Raw genomic sequence first — 22005 nt, 5'->3', positions numbered from 1 at the left:
CTAACAAAGTAGTTATGCTCTAATGTCATTTCCCTGGTATCGTGCATTAACAACCCTAAAATAAGAAATCTCAGGAAATAATTGATATGTTACAGATAGACATGTCAAGTTTAAAGCATAACCTGGATGTTTTAGGGTCCAAGGCTCCTTTCCTCTTAGTATCCAGTAAAACATGCCAGTGTAAATCATTCCTCCATACAAACCCAAGACACTATGACAGGAAGGACGAATATTCCTAACTGAATAGAGCTCTTTCCATACCCATGATTTCTTTAGATTGTCTTCATATTCTGGCACATAAAGACCTAGAAACAAGAGTTCAAAATCAGTATTGTACAATTTAATGCTTGGTGAAGAAGAATGGCTTCTAGGAGCTAAGCTTTTCTCATCATAAAAAAAGTTCAGAGTGTTTACATGAAAGACTGGGGGAAAAATTATACTGAAAGAGATGACTGTAACAAAGTGAGATGTGTGTTGGACACACATCTGAAAGTGTTTAATCAGAGCTGAATGGCTATCTGTCAGGGGTGCTTTGATTGTACTTTTCCTGCATGGCAGGAGTTGAACTGGATGGACCATGTGATCTCTTGCAACTTTATGGTTCTAGATTCCATGAGTCTGCTTCTCATAACTAGAAAAATGTTATGTCATATCTCAAAAACATGTTTCAGGTGTAAAATTGAAGAGTTAAATGCTATCCTAGAGCACTGTACAAAATTAGAATATTAAATGATGGGGCAAGAAGACATCTGGGTTGATTCAATAGAAAATGACTGTCAAAAATTACTTTAAAAGGTTAAGGTAAAGGTTTCCCATGACATTAAGTCTAGTCATGTCCGACTCTGGGGGTTGGTGCTTATCTCCATTTCTAAGCCAAAGAGCTGGCATCTGTAGACACCTCCAAGGTCATGTGGCCTGCATGACTGCATGGAGCGCCATTACCTTCCGCAGAAGTGGTACCTATTGATCTACACACATTTGCATGTTTTCGAACTGCTAGGTTGGCAGAAGCTGGGCCTAACAGTGGGAGCTCACCCCACTCCCCGGATTCGAACCGCCAACCTTTCGGTCAGCAAGTTCAGCAGCTCAGCGGTTTAACCCGCTACACTAAACAGAACAGTAAATCCTGTGGTGCCTTAAAAACTAAACACATTTATTTATAGCCTTCTGCGACCTACTGTTCAGTTCATCAGATACGAGAAATATTATCAGAATTCAAAGTATATATATACATTTCAGATACACTCCTGGTCTGTGACCCCAGTAATAAAATTCATTCATATATATCAGATAATCTTACCTATCGTTTTTGATTGAAGATTTTCATTTGTAAGTTGATTGAAAATGGCTTCTGAAGCCAGCATGCCACTTTTCATTGCTGTGTGTGTGCCTTTAATCTTTGGAACATTCATGAAACCTGGGCTGCACCCAATAAGAACTCCACCCGGAAATGTGAGTTTGGGGATGGACTGAGAAGACAAATTCATTGACGTTAAGATCATTGCACTCATACATCACTAAGTGGCCTTCCCTCTGAATTCCCTTCCCTCCTTAAAATTGGCCTTGTGTTCAGATGTACAATATAATATAGCAGCCATACAGTCTCTTTTCTATATCCCTACTACACTGATAACTACACTGATATGACACACCATTGTGGTTCTACTATATTTGACGAGGAGAGTGGCTTTTTCTGCCTAAAGTGCCAGGAACAAGCATCACATTTGCACTATATTGTCGAAGGCTTTCATGGTTGGAATCACTGGGTTGTTGTGGGTTTTATGGGCTGTATGGCCATGTTCCAGAAGCACTCTCCTGACGTTTCACCTGCATCTATGGCAGGCATCCTCAGAGGTTGTGATGTCTAGTGAGAACCACTAGAACTAGAACACAACAAAAACAGAGCCAGTATTACCAACAGAAACATAAAGTTTTTTCTACCCCATACACTATTGACGTATTATTATTATTATTATTAACTTTATTTGTACCCTGCTAGCATCTCCCGCAGGACTCGATGCGGCTTACACAGGCCGGAGCCTCAAAACACAATACAATAAAACAATAAAACATGACACAATAATAGATAAGCAAATCAAAACAATTAAGCAAAATAACAACAAAGCAAGTGCTTTGTTGTTATCTGCATGAAGAATCCTTACCTACACGGAAGCTGTCTTGGTTTTGATCTGCTCAGAAATATTTTATTTTGACTCATTCAAAAGCTGCCGCCCGTTATGTCAAGAATACAGCTCCAGGATTACTACAGGCACATTTGTCTGTCTAAATCTTATTCTTGTGATGGTTACTAACAGACCATAAACTTATTCAATATCCCCTTGTCGGAACATTATGATTTGGGATGGATTATCTCCTCAGATATTTTAGCAGTACACTTTACCTCTAGTAATATAGTTCTATGAGATTTACTTCCAAGTAGATTCCACACAAGAGTTGAAAGAATTCGAACATTGTGTTATTTCTCTTGAGGAATTGTAAAGAGTTGTATATTTACATACTTTGTTTCTTTGTGTATACATAGATAACTGTGAATTACTTGTTTTTAAGTGTAGGCCAAGGTCTTTAGGCACTGCACTCAGTGTGCCAGTCATGAATGGGAATAAATCTATTCCAGGCTTGAACACATTCAAGCTTAATTTTCAAGGAATCATAGCTAGATGCCATACAAGCAAAACCAGCTTTCTAAACTATGTTGTTTGGATTGCTTGTTTAGAAACAAAAAATACCTTGAATCTATAGGTGACAATGAACTATGTTGAAAAGGAAATCACCCACTAGTACAACTTGGGAAAGGAAGAAAACATTTTAGATTTTTTTAACAACTATAGCAGGGTAGGCTGAGCGAAGGAAGATAGATGCTTTTGAACTGTGGTGTTGGAGGAAAATTCTGAGAATGCCTTGGGTCGCCAGAAGATCCAACCAGTCCATACTTCAGTAAATAAAGCCCGACTGCTCATTGGAGGGAAGGATAGCAGAAGCAAAGATGAAGTGCTCCGGCCATATCATGAGAAGAAAGGAAAGCTTAGAGAAGACAATGATGCTGGGGAAAATGGAAGGAAAAAGGAAGAGGGGCCGACCAAGGGCAAGATGGATGGATGGCATCCTTGAAGTGACTGGATTGACCTTGAAGGAGCTGGGGGTGGTGACAGTGGACAGGGAGCTCTGGTGTGGGCTGGTCCATGAGGTCACAAAGACTCAGAAATGACTGAACGAATGAACAACACCATTTTCAATACTAATGTAAAGAAGCAACTGAAATCATAATCAAATAAGACTTTCTTGACCATATGATAGCATTAGTTTCCACATAACAGAGAGGTACAAGTAAATAATCTTTTATTACTAAAATGTTACCTGTAATCCACCTTCATTAAGAGCTCGGGCACCATAAGCAATCCTTTTACCGCCTTCTAAAGTAGGCTGTACACTGGGATGGTGCTTCCACCTCTGAAATTCCTTAAATGGACTCAAATATGGGTTTTGATAATCCAAACCAACCTGTTCAATATAAAACTGACTGTCAGAAAAACAAAAACAATGTATTTACTAAAAATATTAATGTACGACTTACAAGGCTATATATAAGCCTGTGCACAGAGAAATGTTTTCTTTTTATACCAGTTGCAGGATATACTAATCTCACTTTCTAGTTCTCTATTATATTTTGTAGCTGAAATTAATTTCTTCCTATTTTCATTAAACAGTAAGGCTGCAAGGATTCTACCCACTAGAACACAAAACTTATTTTTTTCTGAACTATTCATTTCAGAAGAGTTTGTTAATGCCTTGTTTTGCCTTGTTTAAATTACGTTTATCAGTCTTATTTCCAAGATTTATTCCCACAATTAATAATGAGGAGGAAAGTTGAAAAAGCAAAGATTCAAAGGAAATGCAAAAGACTTACCACAAATCCAAGCGCTACAAGTGGTTCACCTTCATTTAGATGGTAAAGAAAAGATCCTCCATATGTACGTCTGTCCAAAGGCCAGCCAACAGTGTGCTCTACTCTTCCTGCTTTCCATTTATTTTCATCAATAAGCCAAAGCTAACATAGAGAAAACCAATCCAATACAGTTTAGCATTTTGCTACAGTAACTTTCCACTTAACATATGTAGTCGGAGGATGAATCTCCCCGCCGCCCCACCACAAAATACACTTTTTCATAAAATCTTTGTACATAGTATATTATTAATAACATAATATACATAGTATATTATTATCTGAAAACACTGTCTTTTAAGTTTATGAACGGCTATTGGATACCAATATTTTCCCCATCTGCACTGCCTAATTTTTGTAACATCTAGCAGTCACGAGACTGCTAGATCTGAAATGGATAAAGCATACCAGATATGTTTAATAGACATATTAACAAGCTTTTAGTGTTCATAAAACAGAAGGTTATATACAATATATTGGTATTTTTAATACATACATTTAGAACAGTGGTTCCCAACCTGTTCTTGGTCAGGGGCCACTTCGACCCGGGATCACATTGACCCGGGACCACTTGATCAGGGACCATTTTGACCCCCCCCCCTTCCAAAATTACTCTGCTGTTGTTTTTGATATAATAAATTGATATTTGTTTATTATTGTTTATGATGTTTTATCCTATTTTAATTTGTTATTGTTATGTTTTTAATTGGATGTTGCCTTGGGCTTGGCTCCACGTAAGCTGCCCTGAATCCCTTCAGGGAGATGGAGGTGGGGTAGAAAAATAAAGTTCTTCTTCTTCTTCAGGGATCACTCTCCAACATTAGTACCAAAAGGGTTACGAATCAGTTTTTAGTCAGCTTTAGATACGGTTTGGTTATTTGGGGTACTGATTCAGAAAATTGCATTGGATAGACCACATCAGCTCTAGTTTCTGATACAGAACATATGCCATCCAGTAGTCACTATCTGCTCACCCACTGAAAACCATATTTAATAATCTAGAGCCACAGACCTTATTTTAGGTCTCGTGGGCCACCGCCTACAGGTTGGGAATAATTGATTTAGAACTATAGGGAGTTTGATCTGATTCATCAGATGGGACTGGGGCATTTATGCCATTTAGGGAAACATTTTCAATGACATTTTTGAAGTTCTATGGATTTATCTTAGACTCGATCTTTCTACAATGAGCAGCCTCACTGCTTTGAGTCAGAGGAATTAGTTTATATGGACGATATGATTTTGCTACTAACATTTAAGCAACCATTCCATTATGAAAGAGATGACAGACTATACAAGTGAAATGCAGAGATAAGGCCTATTTAGCTCTGTAATACCTGGAAAATCTTTCTGTCTTCGCTGGGCCTTGGTTATCCCTCTACTCAGGGACATAGTCAACTCCTCTTAAGATTAAAATACTACATTAAAAAGAATTATTTGTACACTTCACTTGGATACTATTTACAAGCCAGAGTTGTTTTACATTTTTTTTAAGTGCTTAAAAACCCATTGCCAGTCTGTATAAAATAATTCTATGCTTAAAGACAGAATGTAGTGAATTCCACCAAAACTGAGAAAAAAGATAGTTATCTTGAGTGGAGATTTGTGGCAGATGCCTTTTGGGTTTAATAATAATGCACAGTAAGCAATTATTTTATAATGTCAACCAGACCTGACAAACTATGTACTCTTTCTTATATTTTCCTGCAATTTATATGTTTAATTTTTTAAAAATACAAACACAAAAGGGATGGAAATAATATTCAAATGCTTCAGGGAAAAATGAGAAAAGGCCTTTTTGAATGTCCAAAAATCCCCAAGAAAAGACTCCTCCTCAAACTCCCTTCTTCGTTATTCCTCACAGTCTTCGACTAGACTCACTGCTTGGTGTCTTGTCATGGCCTTACAGATCCAAGGCCTCTTTCATCCTACCAATGTCTCACTAGATCCCTAGTATCAAATAGGATAGGCAAAGGGGAAAGGAAGCCAGTGATATAGAAGATATATGGCCTCCTAAACCAATTGTTGCCTTCCTCACACCTTCCTTATGTTGCATTGGGGTGGATCTCCACTGCAGAATATTTTTTCATCATGAACAACCTCTTCAAAACTGCAAAGTTTTCTATATAATCTGGCAGGAGGAAGAACGCTGATTCAAATATTTGTTCTTCCTTACAGGAAGCACTATTACACATAACATGCTTAACTACCAGGTATAAAATATAATAAAAATAAAGCATTATTTAGCAGTAATACACCTCTATTACAGGATAATAGAGCCTCACTGAATTATAAACAATGAACAATACCTCTTTAAGCCCAATGCCATATGTCTGAGCCTGGCAATTCTCCCTTAAATTGTATTTATTATACAACTGCTTTGCAAGATGTCCATGACAGCCTTCTCCAAACATCGTGATTTTGGCGTGAAGTTCCAAGCCTCTTTCAAATGTAGCCTAGAAGAGACAATCACTTATCACTATCACACAGAAACCAAATTTAAATATTGTTTGGCAAAACGTGGTACATCAGAAAGAGTTGTGATGAAGGAGCATGCTGCTTTTTTAATTACGTGCATTGCTTTTTGCATAGTACAACTCAATGTAAACAAGTGTGACATGCTTTAGTTGTGGCATGCTGTACAGAAGCAATAAAAACATTTAAAAAAACTAGAGGAAGAAAAAGAATGCATTGCTGTTTTGTACTACTTGCACTGGGACTAGCTGAAGGTGTAGCAAACATATTTTCTATGTCCACACCCAGTCCTGTTCAATATCTTTATTAATGACTTAGATCATTGGTTCTCAACCGGGGGTCCCCAGATGTTTTTGGCCTACAACTCCCAGAAATCCCAGCCAGTTTACCAGCTGTTAGGATTTTTGGGAGTTGAAGGCCACAAACATCTGGGGACCCCAGGGTGAGAACCACTGACTTAGATGAAGGGTTAGAAGGCAGGATCATCAAGTTTGCAGATAAAACCACATTGGGAAGGATAGCTAATACTCCAGAAGACAGGAGCAGAATTCAAAACGATCTTAACAGATTAGAGAGATGGGCCAAAACTAACACAATGGAGTTCAGCAGGGACAAATGCAAGATACTCCACTTAGGCAGAAAAAAATGAAATGCAAAGATACAGAAGGGGGGGGGGGGGCGCGTTATTTTAAATGTTGTATAAAATTCCCTTTAGGCTATATGCATAAGGCAGATATGAAACAAAGAAAATCCATGTTTAAACTTCTGTCTCATCTCCAAATACTTCATTATGTACATATACACATATTCCAAAATCCACCCCCCAAATCTGAAATTTTTGGTTCCAAGCATTTCAAATAAGTAATGCTTAAATGATTTTTTATTAGTTTCTTTGTTGGACATGAAGCCCTTACAAACAAATACTGAATTGTTTTGATTTTTTAAAATTGCATAACTTGTTGAAAGAGTTTTTAGTCTTCAAACACTGTTGTTTTCGCCACATTTTTCATCTCACTCATTCAGATTACCTTGTTATAAAATATCAACTTCCCAAATCCAAATGTCATTTAAGTCCCTGTTCTTACAGAAGCTCTTGGGTGAAATCACAACAGTAACTGTACCGATCTTCACCTTGGACCTTTACGTCAGAGGTTTCATTGCCTTGTGTTCGGTTCAAAGCCTACCTTTAGCTGCAGGAGCTGACGCAATAATGTTTTCTTAACCTCTTGCATATCCCAGAGATATTACAATTTTTGTTTAATATGGAGTTATTAGGTATCATGTGCTATACAAATAAACAAACATTTACCTTAGGTGCCCCGTCCTTTTGGATACCAACATCATTTGTGGCAATCCCTTTCACACTACCATCTTCATTGAAAAGAACCTATGAGGGTAAACATAGATCTATCATCTCAAAAGAACTGACACGACACTGTCATTACATTGGTGAGATACCTTCATATAGCACCTAACTGTAGATGCCCAGTAAAGTCATTACATTAAAAAATTAAACGTTCTGCAGTTGCATGGAACATCCATGAAGTTCTTGAAGAGAGCAACACAATGTATTTGTCCAGCTTATGGGTTTCAGCTATGAAATGTTTTCTCTGGTGAGTTTCTGGCCGATTCCAGTTCCCAGATCTCACTGTCACTTTCAAGAGCTTGTTTTGGTATGGTTAAGGAAACAATCAGACTCACTAATGGAAAGGGGTTTTTTGTTTTAAACTGGTACATTACTGGTTCTGGTTTACCAAAACTCTGGGCATTTGTTGTTGCCTGCCTTCAAGTCATGTCAAACTTCTGGCGACCCGATCATGGAATTTTCCTGGCAAGATTCATGCAGAGTGGGTTTGTCTTTGGCTTCCTGTGAGGCTGTAACAGTATTATTTGCCCAAGGCTGAGTAGGAATTCAAACCCTTTTCTCCAGAGTCTTACTCTAGCACTGAAACTACTACACCATGTTGGCTCTTTGAGACCCTCTCATTGGCTAATTGTGACTAACGTGGTTGTTAAGAAGGGCAAGCTCTAGCACAGCAGGTTAATCACCAGCTGCAGCTGCACTAAATCTTGCCACCGAAAGGTTGACAGTTCAAAGCTGGGTCAGGGTGAGCTCCTAACCTTCAGCCCAGCTCTCCGCCCACCTAGTGGATCGAAAACAGCAATGTAAGTAGATAAATAGGAACTGCATTAAAGTAGGGAGGTATTTTAGGCACGGTGATTCAATCAGAAAAAGAAGGAATGTTTACAAAGAAAGAAAGAGATGGAGTAACAGCACTCTGTTGCCAGAACTGAGCACAGCCTCCAAAGATGCCGAAAGATGGAAAAAGTCTATATATATATATTTGTTGTCTGTCTTGTCATTGTATAATTGGCATTGATGTGTTCTGTGATCCGCCCTGAGTCCCCTTCGGGGTGAGAAGGGTGGAATATAAATACTGTAAATAAATAAATAAATAAATAAATAATATCAAAGAGGCTTTTGCTTTCTGTCTGGGTGAGAGAGAGTTCCCTTAGACTGAGCAAACTATGAGCAAACTAATCAGCTACATCTTCCATTCCCAAGACTTATTTCTTTGGCTACCAAGATAGACAGCTCTGATCCAGCAGGGCTCATAGGCCTAAATCTTAAAAAAAATAAAATACATCCACTTAATCAACTGTAGGAAGGTAAATCACTTACATAAATTTTATTGATTCATGTCATATTGTAATACAATTCTGCCATTATAGAACAGATTAATTTTAAGTGACCAGGTTATATTTATAAACTCTCCTCAAATCAGTTAGCTGTCATGCTGGATTTCCAATAAAATTCAGCAATTGTTATAGCATGGATGCAAACACATGGCGAACGTGCCATTACCTCAGCTGCTGCATAGCCTGGATAGACTTCAACCCCAAGTGCTTCTGCTTGTTCACCCAACCAACTCACAAAATGTCCCAGGCGAACAATGTAATTCCCATGATTAACCATGGGAAGTCCTAAGGAAGAAAATATATCACAGATGACTTCATTCAATGTCACTCTAACTCTTGTTCTGCATTTGTATTCTGTCATGCTCCTCAACTGACACTGTACAGTGAGCTGATAGTTTATGACTCAATTATGTGGACTTTAATCAGTTGTGAGTAACTTACCAATCTTTACACAAAACCTGTATTTCTTAGTTGCCTGAACAAAACTTCCTTATAACGGCTCCTTTACGGAGTACTCATCTGTTTCTGAGTGTGATTGAAAATAGTGTTTATGATGTCTAATCAAGCCCTATACATCCATATTCTCAGTAATATGAGACCTCCCAGACTTGGTTATTTTAAAGGGAAAGCCTTTCTCTGTCTTGCCAATTTGAGTCATTTACACAGTCATATAATGCAGTTTAACTGCATTAAACTACATTATATAAGCCTACCCTTCCACATAATGCAATTCAATAGTTAAACTGAATTATGAAACTACATTATATGGCAGTGTAAATGAGGCCAAGAGGACCACAAGAGAGATTTTCTTAGTATCCATTCATACTGGAGGTTAGACTGACCCCTCTGTATCATTCTACTGACAAATTTAGGAAACCTTTGGGCAACTGATGAAGGGTTTTTTTAAGCATACAAATCAATTTGTTTTATGTTATATTTTGATAGTATTAAATTATCATTTTCAGTCCAATGATGGGGAATTTGTCTGTATTCTAGTTGTGTCCTGCCTAATTTTAATGAGCCCTAGGTTAGGGAGAAATGCAAGACATAAACCCAATCAAATAAATATGTTAATAAATACCTATGCTATATAAATCGATTTGAGAGGATTTGGGATAGTCCTCCATTCCTCCAGCAGCAGAAAAGCCCATGGAGACCATGTGACAGAGACTGCAAAAAGAAGCTTGTCTGCTATACTAAAATATCTCAGGTCAAGAGGAGGACACTTTATACCTGCGGCTCTCAAACTATTTGATGTGAAGCCAGTTGCACAATTCCTTTACAGTGCCCAGTTAGGTCCCTTTTCTGACTTTACCCCATCGGAGAGTGTGCAATCCAAATCCTTAAGATTGGCCCTGCAGTACCAAAGTGTATCTCCAACACCAATCTACGTCTGGAGACTGGCATGCTGAGAACTGAGGCAAGGATGTGGGTGGTTATCTGAACTATTGGCTTAGACTATCCCTCTCTCTTCTTGGCCTTGTACCACTCACTATGTTGGATGACTTTCAGTCCAGATGGGAAAAAGCAATAGCAGCCAAAATGTTATCCTTGGGCTTCTCTCCAGGACTGCTAACAAGTATTGGCTACAACCAAGCCAAATCTCTGATTAAACAATGAATAACAGACATTGAGCGCCAATCAGACCTAGCTAATGCCCCATGCTTTATTATTGATGGAGTCAGTAGGTTTTGTACCTCTCCTATGAAATATCTAACCATGCTGGAGGTTTTCAGCCAGCGAAGGGCCTTCGCTCTGGCACATTGCCATGCTCTCCCATCTGCTGTATTGGAAGGCTGTTACCGGAAGATCCCCTACTCTGAGACACTGTGCCCCTGTTACTCAGGACACATAGAGACAAGAGGACATGTGCTTCTTCAGTGCCTGCTCTATGGAGATATTTTATCCCGTCTTGTTACGCCATGGCTATATGAACACCCAGGACTCTCTGGACAATTTTGCATCTCCATGCTGCTTTTGGACACTAACTCAGCTATAACTTATAACGTCACCAAGTTCTGCACAGCAGCAATTAAAATCTTGCAGTCGGTGACAAATAACACACATCAGGATTTTATTGTAGCAGAAAATGGGGATTATAGTCTTTTAATTATAGTATGGATGTTGCACTCTCTCTGTCTGACTGGACTTCCCATCCCTGTGCCACATGAACAACCCAATTCCCTCCCTGCAGACTCTCTTTCTTTTAATTCCATAAACTGTGTTGGGTTGTAAGATATATATATATAGAGAGAGAGAGAGAGAGCTTTTAGCTTAGATTATTAATTTAATTGTCTTTATGTCCTAATAATGTTACACCTGTTTTAAAGTTTTAAATCTCTCGAATCTTAAATATGATGTACTTGTACGGAACGGTATCCCTCTTCTCTCAAGCTGGTCATTGAGCATAATAAAGTGAACTTGACTGAGAGGACCAAATTATACATAAATATCTCTGTTGGGGCAAATAGTTACTAGTCCAAACGCTTAGGTAATTGATAGTTTACAACTTGCTTTCTACACAATGTACAAACTGTACAAAAGTCCTCCATTATGGAGGGGATAGAATTTCCTTCAGTGAAAATCCAACTCTTCGTAGTGCTTTACAATTCATTTCAACACCGCAAATTAACAGCAGAGGAAAACTTGATCAAAAAAGGTACCTGGAAGAATGGGAACTGGAATTCTAGACTTCTCTGTTAGTATTCCAAATTTGTCTTCTGTTACAGGAGTATGTAACGGAGCCTTAGAAAAATAAAGTAAACATTGTGTTGGGAAACTTTTATCTTTTTTTAAAACACTGAAACACCACAACCATTACAGACTCATAGTGACATGAAGCAAGCACTTAATTCAACTGGTAAAACTTCAAAGCAAACAGGGAGATAGAGCAGAATATAAATAATAATATTATTATTTTACTGACACAAAAACACAGTATGTCACAGCAAACGGGATATATATGCTAGATTGCGTATCACAAAATCACAAGTCAAACACTTCGTAAGCATCTAGGACTGTGTGGCGTATTATTATTATTATTGTTATTATTATTATTATTATTATTAAAGAAATTAAGTACTCACCCCTCGCTCTTTCCAGTCTGGGAAAAGTTCTTCCAAGGCACGTGGCTCAAGGCAAGCTCCAGAAAGGGTATGCGCACCAATCTGAGAAGCTTTTTCCACAAGGCACACTCGAATTTCTTTGCCATGTTCCTGGGCTAACTGCTTAAGTCGAATAGCTGCTGCGAGTCCTGCAGGACCTGCTCCAACTATAACAACATCAGCTTCTTCTGCAAATCTTTCCATGTTCACTCCTTTAATAGACCAATATAAGGAAATCAGAGAGGTGCTACATCACCAATAAACCATTTTTCTATCCTTAATTTGTCTGAGGTGACAAAATAACACATTGACTCAAGATAAAAGGAAAAGGAATGATAAGTGTGTCTTTTTTTTTACTATGGATCTGTTAAGGGGTATGCAATGATTGTTTATTTGCATGGCTGAACTGAAGACAGGGCATGTGAGAACATTGCACTTACCTTAGTGATGTTACTAAATAAATACAAGCAGCTTTGCCTGAACTTTAGATAAAAATGGGGATGGCAACTTCTTCACACTATATGGAATGGAATTGTACAGAACATGCGACTGCAACATGTATAGTAATGGATTTAGTACTACCAGCATTAACAAGGATGGAACCCAGAGGGGAGAATCAACCAATGTAGCTGCTATCTAGCATAGATCACCCATTATTTATGCAATTCTTATTACCAGTATAAGAAAATGATTTGCATATTTTCAGTTTTGTCTAGAAAAGTAATCATTTGTTGTTCATTCGTTCAGTCGTCTCCGACTCTTCGTGACCTCATGGACCAGCCCACGCCAGAGCTCCCTGTCGGCCGTTACCACCCCCAGCTCCCTCAAGGTCAGTCCGGTCACTTCAAGGATGCCATCCATCCATCTTGCCCTTGGTCGGCCCCTCTTCCTTTTGCCTTCCACTTTCCCCAGCATAATTGTCTTCTCTAGGCTTTCCTGTCTCCTCATGATGTGGCCAAAGTACTTCAACTTTGTCTCTAGTATCTTTCCCTCCAGTGAGCAGTCGGGATTTATTTCCTGGAGGATGGACTGGTTGGATCTTCTCGCAGTCCAAGGCACTCTCAGAACTTTCCTCCAGCACCACAGCTCAAAAGTATCGATCTTCCTTCGCTCAGCCTTCCCTAAGGTCCAGCTCTCACATCCGTAGGTTACTACAGGGAATACCATGGCTTTGAGTAGGCGGATCTTTGTTGCCAGTCTGATGTCTCTACTCTTCACTATTTTATCGAGACTGGACATTGCTCTCCTCCCAAGAAGTAAGCGTCTTCTGATTTCCTGGCCACAGTCTGCATCTGCAGTAATCTTTGCACCTAGAAATACAAAGTCTGTCACGGCCTCCACGGTTTCTCCCTCTATTTTCCAGTTGTCAATCATTCTTGTTGCCATAATCTTGGTTTTTTTGACGTTTAGCTGCAACCCGGCTTTTGCGCTTTCTTCTTTCACCTTGATTAGAAGGCTCCTCAGCTCCTCCTCGCTTTCGGCCATCAGAGTGGTGTCATCTGCATATCTGAGGTTGTTAATGTTTCTTCCAGCAATTTTCACCCCAGCTTTGCATTCATCCAGCCCCGCACATCGCATGATGTGTTCTGCATACAAGTTAAAGAGGTTGGGTGAGAGGATGCAGCCTTGCCGTACGCCTTTCCCAATCTTGAACCAGTCTGTTGTTCCGTGGTCAGTTCTTACTGTTGCTACTTGGTCCTTGTACAGATTCCTCAGGAGAGAGACAAGGTGGCTTGGGATGCCCATCCCACTAAGAACTTGCCACAGTTTATTATGATCCACACAGTCAAAGGCTTTAGAATAGTCAATGAAGCAGAAATAGATGTTTTTCTGAAACTCCCTGCCTTTCTCCATTATCCAGTGGATATTGGCAATCTGGTCTCTCGTTCCTCTGCCTTTTCTAAACCCAGCTTGAACATCTGGCAACTCTCGCTCCATGTATTGCTGGAGTCTTCCTTGCAGGATCTTGAGCATTACCTTACTGGCATGAGAAATAAGGGCCACTGTATGGAAGTTTGAGCAGTCTTTCGCATTTCCCTTTTTTGGTATGGGGATATACGTTGATTTTTTCCAGTCTGATGGCCATTCTTGTGTTTTCCATATTTGCTGGCAAATGGCATGCATCACCTTGACAGCATCATCTTTTAAGATTTTAAACAGTTCAGCTGGGATCCCGTCGTCTCCTGCTGCCTTGTTGTTAGCAATGCTTCTTAAGGCCCATTCAACCTCACTCCTCAGGATGTCTGGTTCTAATTCATTCACCACACCGTCAAAACTATCTTCAATATTATTATCCTTCCTATACAGATCTTCTGTATAGTCTCGCCACCTTCTCTTGATCTCTTCAGCTTCTGTTAGGTCCCTGCCATCTTTGTTTCTTATCATACCAATTTTTGCCTGAAATTTACCTCCAATGTTTCTAATTTTCTGGAAGAGGTCTCTTGTCCTTCCTATTCTGTTGTCTTCTTCCACTTCCATGCATTGCTTATTTAAAAATAGTTCCTTATCTCTTCTGGCTAACCTCTGGAATTGCGCATTTAACTGGGCATATCTCTCCTTTTCACTGTTTCCTTTTGCTTTCCTCCTTTCTTGGGCTACTTCCAGTGTCTCAGCAGACAACCATTTTGCCTTCTTGGTTTTCTTTTTCTTTGGGACGTACTTTGTTGCCGCCTCCTGAACAATGTCTCGGACTTCTGTCCATAGTTCTTCTGGGACTCTGTTTACTAAATCTAGTCCTTCAAATCTGTTCTTCACTTCCACTGTATATTCGCTAGGAATGTTAGTGAGATCATATCTAACTGGTCTGTGTATTTTCCCTGATCTCTTTAGTTTTATTCTAAATTGGGCAATAAGAAGTTCGTGATCTGAGCTACAGTCAGCCCCGGGTCTTGTTTTCACCGAATGGATGGATGTCCGCCACCTTCGGCTGCAAAGGATGTAGTCAATCTGGTTTCGATGTTGACCGTCTGGTGAGGTCCATGTGTAAAGCCGTCTTTTAGGTTGTTGGAAGAGAGTATTCGTTATACACAGCGAGTTTTCTTGGCAAAATTCTATCAGCCTGCATCCTGCTTCATTTTGTTCTCCCAGACCATGCTTGCCTGTGATCCCTGTTGTCATTTGACTTCCCACCTTGGCATTCCAGTCTCCTGTGATGAAAATAATGTCTCTTTTTGGTGTATTATCCAGTAGGTCCTGCAGATCCTCATAGAACTGATCTACTTCTGCTTCTTCAGCAGCTGTGGTTGGGGCGTATATTTGGATCACTGTAATGTTGAAAGGCTTTCCTTGCACTCGAATTGAGATCATTCTGTCATTTTTTGGGTTGTATCCAAGCACCGCTTTAGCGAATTTCTTATTAATTATGAAGGCTACTCCATTTCTTCGATGTTCCTCTTGTCCGCAGTAGTAGATCTGGTGGTCATCTGATGTGAAGTGGCCCATTCCAGTCCATTTCAGTTCGCTGACCCCCAGAATGTCTATCTTTAGTCTTGACATCTCACCAATAACAACATCCAATTTGCCCTGGCTCATAGATCTTACATTCCAGGTTCCTATGGTGTGTTGATCTTTAGAGCATCGGATTCGTCGTTCGCCTCCAGTACCGTCGGCCGCTAGCCTTCCTTTCGGCTTTGAGCTAGCTGCGTCATCACATCTGGGGCTAGTTGAACTTATCCTCTGCTCCTCCCCAGTAGCATTTTGGCCATCTTCCGACCTGGGAGTCCCATCTTCCAATGGCATACCGACATATCTCTGGTTGTACTGGTCCATTTAGTTTTCTTGGCAAGGATACTGGAGTGGTTTGCCATTGCCTTCCCCAGGGATCACGCTTGGTCTGACCTCTCTGCCACAACCGTCCCGTCTTGGGTGGCCCTTCATGGTTTCGCTCATGACATCATTGAGGTGCTCAAGCTCCAGCGCCCCGACAAGGCGGTGATCCTTTGCTGGAGTGATCCTTTGCTGGAGAGTAATCATAAAGGCAATCATAAAGTAATCATAAAGGCAATAAAATCTTTATTTGCTAAAAATGAACTAAAACAAAGTTACCTGCTGCATGCAGTTATGCTGTAGAAACAGATCCACAAACTCCTTTTTGAAAAACAGTGAGTGCTTTACTTACATATTTCTGTGTTACTGTTCTACAAGAAGAAATGCCTATCTTTCCAATCTGTTCACTTGTAAGAAGCGCTTAGTTGTTTTAGAAGACCAGGCAAGCAGATAATTCTGCAAATATATTTTATTTATGATCATTTACCTTCCCATCGTTGGTCTTTGTCCCGGGGATGAATGGAATAGTGGGTGGTGATACGAGGCACAGCAGTAGAAGCCCATCGTACTGTGCTAGAAGGCAGGAGGCAGTATTTTCTTCTTGACTTTAATACAGACAGACAACGATGTGCTGTTGCAAAGAAATAACACTCTGTTGTTTTTGACAAAAGTACTGCAAACATATGCAAGACAGAGTTGACATAAGAATATTTAGAGAGATATAATAGATTTCCATACCAGACCCTAACAGAAACAGGTTGTCTTAATGCCATTTATTAATCCAGTAATGGTTAATGAACTATGCAACACAATTTTGTTCCTGAGCTATAAATGTCATTTCTTAATTGGTTCTATCATAAAAACACGGGAAAAACTTACTAAACTGCAAGAACTTTGGACAAAACTTTCAAAATTGCATATGAGAGGTTAAAAATGGCAGCCACAAAAATTAAATTTCTGGAGAATAACAACTACTTTCAAAGTAGCACTGAAATAACACTTTCAAACCAGGAACAGAAAATAATTGGTTGTTGTTACACAGGGCCCTTCTATCCTGTCATACAATCCAGAATATCAAGGCAGATAATCCGGATTTTATTCAGCTGTGTAGAAGGGGGCACAGTGTAATTTCCATCCAAGGATTCTGACCGACTCTGCAGAATATATGTTAGTGCAAAAATCAGCAATCATTTAGGACAGATTCAACTTTGGAGATATTCTTTATTGGAGGAAGACACATTTCAGTGGGAGATGGGTCCAAAGACAAAACGGTAGGACAAAAAATACAAAACTTTTGCTTAAAGTTCACAATAACACATCTTAAGACAAGCATTTCAACGAGGAAGGAACCCTCACATAGGGATATGAAATCACCAACAAAATGATGTCTCAATGGTGAAGTGTACATAGTCACCTGGAAAACCCCAGAGTCCTCTCTACATTCCTGCATTCTGTAAAAGGGATTTTCTGGACCTAGAACCATCCAGCAGAAACCAAAAATGTGGCAAAATTACCTCCATGCCCTTATAGGGTATCAAAAAACATTTGAAATAAAATAAATTTAAAACATTTTCAGCAAAAGAAAAAAAAAATCAGAAAATAAATTGTCCTCTGGGAACTTCAGACACCATCCTGGAAGTGGTTTGTGGACAGCGACCTGCATTTCATCCATTCCTGATGCAGAGCAAATGGAGGGAACAAACAATCCTTCAGAAGCGGCTGAACTGTTTCACCTCCACTATTTATCATGCCAACTTGGGCTGATGGAAGCTGCAACCCAATAACTGCCAGAGCAGGAGTGTCCAATCTTTTGCCTTCCATGGGCCATATTGGAAGACAAAAAATTGTCTTGGGTCACACATAAAACTATAAAACTGAAACTACAAATATGTACAAATAGCGAGAGTATACGACGCATAGTGGCGCTATGCCTAGTACAGAATACACACTTGAATTATTTTTCACAATTCATTATATAAACTATTTCTCTTGCTCTTCATTTTATTAATTAAATTTAACTGTTTTTCATTTTTTTTCTGGCCAAACTGTTTGCAACTATAATACAAACAGTATTCTACTATTTGTGGATGCAACATACTCTGATTATTCCATTTCATTCATTGCTGTTTACAATGTTTGTGCTGGAGAACCATGAAATAAAGTTACCAAAAAAATAATCTCATAATATTTTAAGTTAACAGTTTTGTGTTGGACCACTGGAAGGACATATACTGCCTACCTTGATGCAATGAGAACTCACACCAGCATGCTTCTTCAAAATGACCTACGATACATTGCTGACATTTGACAGCCAGGAAGTTTGTATAACATTATATTGGAATTCAAAAATCATCAGTATTGATTATATAAACTGACCATAGACAATTGAATTTCGAGTGATGGCAAATACATGCTTTTCCTTCTCTTTAGTGTAGTGTTTTCTGTGCCTAAATTTCAACTTCCTTCATTTTCCAACCAGTAGCCTCTGAAGGGAGGGCGGCTCCAAAATCAGCAGCTCTAATTTTGACTATCTATCTCGTTTCTTGGAGTCCTCGGTGATGCAGTGGGTTAAACCGCTGAGCTGCTGAACTTGCTAAATGAAAGTTCGCAGGTTCGAATCTGGGGAGCGGGGTAAGCTCCCGCTGCTATCCCTAGCTTCTGCCAACCTAGCAGTTAGAAAACATCCAAATGTGAGTAGATCAATAGATACCGCTCCAGTGGGAAGGTAATGGTGCTCCATGCAGTATGCCGGCCACATGACCTTGGAGGCATTTACTGACAACAGCAGCTCTTCGGCTTTGAAATGGAGATGAGCACCACCCCCCAGAGTCGGACATGACTGGACTAAATGTCAGGGGAAAATTTTTACTTTTACCTATATCTTTTACTTTTACCTATATCTTAAGGATATTAGAGGCAAAGATGAAGTATTTTGGCCACATAATGAGGAAACAGGAAAGCTTAGAGAAAGAAATTATGCTGGGGAAAATTGAAGGAAAAAGTAAGAGGGGCCGACCAAGGGCAAGATGGATGGATGGCATCCTTGAAGTGACTGGCTTGACCTTGAAGGAGCTGGGGGTGGTGACGGCCGAGAGGGAGCTCTGGTGTGGGCTGGTCCATGAGGTCACGAAGAGTCGGAAATGACTGAATGAATGAACAACAAATCAAAACTGAAATTACACCTAGGGACTTGTAGGACAAAAGAAAGATTTTCTGAACTTAATGGATGCTCTGTAGAGATTGTTTACAAATGCCAGGTGTTGGACTCTTCCTTTGATGTAATTTAAGATCTATTGTGCACATTGTATTTGTATTCAATTTGGTGACTATTCTATATACATAAAGAAGTGTAGGGTTCTGAATGGATGGTTTCATCACTTGGAGTCTGAGGGAACTTCAGCACACCTTTAGTCTGTGATTGCCCCCTGACTTTGGAGCTCTCTCCCTAAAGAACCCTCCTTACTCTCTTAAAAAAACACCTGCTAAAATATATTTATGCTCTTTATCATATAGAAAGCAAACACATTCCGGGGGAAAGGCTGAGGGCATGGGGGAAAAAAGAGGTCAAAACACACCTGGATTTCAGTTGTAACCAGTTCACTACCCCTTTTGTCTCTTTCTCTCTCCTTCCAGGCTGATTCTGAAGTTTTACAAAAGACTTTGTTCTTTATATGGTAAGTAAATAGCCATACCATAATCACTACTCAGGTAGTATAGGACTTAGGAGAGCCTCCCTTCCACAACAAGGTTGGTCTCTATCCAAACAAACTTGTTTTATAAGCCCCAAGAAGTTGATCACCTTTGCCCTAGTTTTACTGCTAGCCAGCAGGGGGAGAAGGAACAGTCTCAAAGAGAGTCCTGCAGCACAGAATAGAATATATGAGTTTCCGGGGCCATTTAAAGGTCTCTCAGTCATCAGAAAGAGGGCGGAATTTCTCTGTTGTCACTCCTAGGAACTTTGTTTACATTTTGATTTCTTTGCTTAGGCTCAGATGGGATTTTAACAGCTTGCAATACCTCTGACTCTACAATTTGGATTGTACACATTTTGATAAACAGAACCTCAAAATGCTGGTATCTGCCAAGTCTTGACCACAGCTTCTCTTGGCAGCAAGCTGAGAACACGGCCCCTGTGTGGAAAGCAACCACCTTTCTTTCATTTTTGCACATACTCTCCCCTCCTTGGAAAAAAGACACTCCACTTCCCCACAGAAAAAAGGAAGAAACTTAAAAGTTTTCTCCTCCCTCTTCTTAACATCTAGGTTTAATGCACATGATTCTCAGCATGTGCATATTAAATAAACTATATTTATTTATTTATTGTATTTGTATACCGCCTTTCTCAGCCAGTTGGCAACTCAAGGCGGTCTACAACAAATCAGTACACATAATATCATAATACAGGTTAAAACATTAAAACAATATAAAACACAACAGAAGCAATAAAAAACATCATTAGCGTCTCCTTATTATAAAAACATTGTCCAATTCCATTGTCGAGTCATTCGATTTCCTATATCAGTTAGTCTGCATTTGTAAACACTTGCTCAAACAACCATGTTTTAACTTGTCTCCAAAACGTTAAGGGGGAGGGAACCTATCTGATCTCCCTAGGGAGGGCATTCCATAGCAGAGGGGCCACCACTGAGAAGGCCCTGTCTCTCATCCCCTCCAACTGTACTTGTGATGAAGGCGGGATCGAGAGCAGGATCTTCCCAGACGATCTTAAATTCCTAGATTGTTCATAAGAAGAGATACATTTGGACAGGTAAGCTGGGCCAGAACCATTTAGGGCTTTGTAGGCTAAAGCCAGCACTTTGAATTGTGTCCGGTAACAGATTTATCAGATAGTTAGAATGTTGGCCGAAACCCCCCCAAAAAGGAATGGAAGAACTTAATTTTCCCTGTCTCTCTTTTAATGCATATTATTCTTAATATGCACATGGTCTTCATATTAAAAGAGTTACATTGATCAAGTAGTAAGAGTGCTGGGATGGGATTTGTGAGATGCTCACTGAAATGGCCTTGTTACTTGGAATGCCGAATCCCCATCTCCCCATCTACTCCCTGGTGCAGAGGGATAGAGGGATATTATTTATTCCAAGTAGACAACAAAATAAAGGAAGATCTTAAGCTTTTGGATTAATTTGATTAATTAATCAGATAGCGGCAATTGGAAAGAAGACTTAGGATATTTACGACATTGAATCTGCCAAGACTTGGATTTGGTTTTACCGGCATGTACTGTCTAATGAGTTGTATAATGTATTTTAATGATTTTTAATGTTTAATGCTTTAATTGTACTTTGAACTGTTTACTTGTTGACAGCATCGTATGGTGCTTGTGTGAGGCCGGAAAGCAGGATGAGCTCCCGCTGTTAGCCCCAGCTTCTACCAACCTAGCAGTTCGAAAATATGCAAATATGAGAAGATCAATAGGTGCCACTTCTGTGGGAAGGTAACTGTGCTCCATGCAGTCCACATGACCTTGGAGATGTCTACGGACAACGCTGGCTCTTGGGCTTAAAAAAAGGAGATGAGCCCCACCCCCCTGAGTCGGACATGACTAGACATAATGTCAAGGGAAAACTTACCTTTACGCTGTAGAGTTAATGCAGTTTGAGACCACTTTAACTGCTATGGCGTGATGGGGATTTGTAGTTTCACAAGGTCTTTGGCCTTCTCTGCCAGAGTGCTGTTGCCTCACCAAAGATCTCAGGATTCCATAGCACTGGAACCATGGCGGTTAAAGCGGTGTCGAACTGCGTTAACCCTCCAGTGTAGGCGCACCCCAATTGACCTTACCTGGACGGGAAACCCTGCAGGCAGGCAAGAGCATGGCGCTTCGCCCAAAGCAGCCCAAGGAACCCCCGAGAGCTGAGAGGGCTTCCTTTGAGGAGACCTTCCTTCCTTCTTTTCCTTCACGAGAAGGACTCCCAACTCAGGCTTCCCTGTCAGGAATTGGACTTCAGCCCCGCCCACGACGCCTGCAGCCACGTG

At 39.9% G+C, this 22005-nt stretch overlaps 1 protein-coding gene across 1 annotated transcript in view; it reads right to left on the bottom strand.

The window, feature by feature from the left end:
* ETFDH (electron transfer flavoprotein dehydrogenase) overlaps positions 1-22005 on the bottom strand; it is a 24335-nt gene extending 2330 nt beyond the window's left edge. Inside the window, exons 1-11 of the mRNA XM_060778779.2 lie at positions 21811-22005; positions 16493-16636; positions 12223-12452; positions 11800-11881; positions 9303-9421; positions 7746-7823; positions 6271-6417; positions 3926-4066; positions 3376-3519; positions 1301-1469; positions 123-305 (exon numbers count right to left, since the gene is read on the bottom strand). Coding sequence (XP_060634762.2) covers positions 123-305; positions 1301-1469; positions 3376-3519; positions 3926-4066; positions 6271-6417; positions 7746-7823; positions 9303-9421; positions 11800-11881; positions 12223-12452; positions 16493-16636; positions 21811-21844 — 1471 coding nt within the window. The 5' untranslated portion in view covers positions 21845-22005. The remainder of the gene's footprint in view (positions 1-122; positions 306-1300; positions 1470-3375; positions 3520-3925; positions 4067-6270; positions 6418-7745; positions 7824-9302; positions 9422-11799; positions 11882-12222; positions 12453-16492; positions 16637-21810) is intronic.

The sequence above is a fragment of the Anolis sagrei genome, chromosome 5 (genome assembly GCF_037176765.1).
Source record: "Anolis sagrei isolate rAnoSag1 chromosome 5, rAnoSag1.mat, whole genome shotgun sequence".
NCBI classification, from domain to species: domain Eukaryota; kingdom Metazoa; phylum Chordata; class Lepidosauria; order Squamata; family Dactyloidae; genus Anolis; species Anolis sagrei.
Note: the sequence above shows the minus strand (reverse complement) of the source record. Positions and strands in the feature narration are given on the sequence as shown.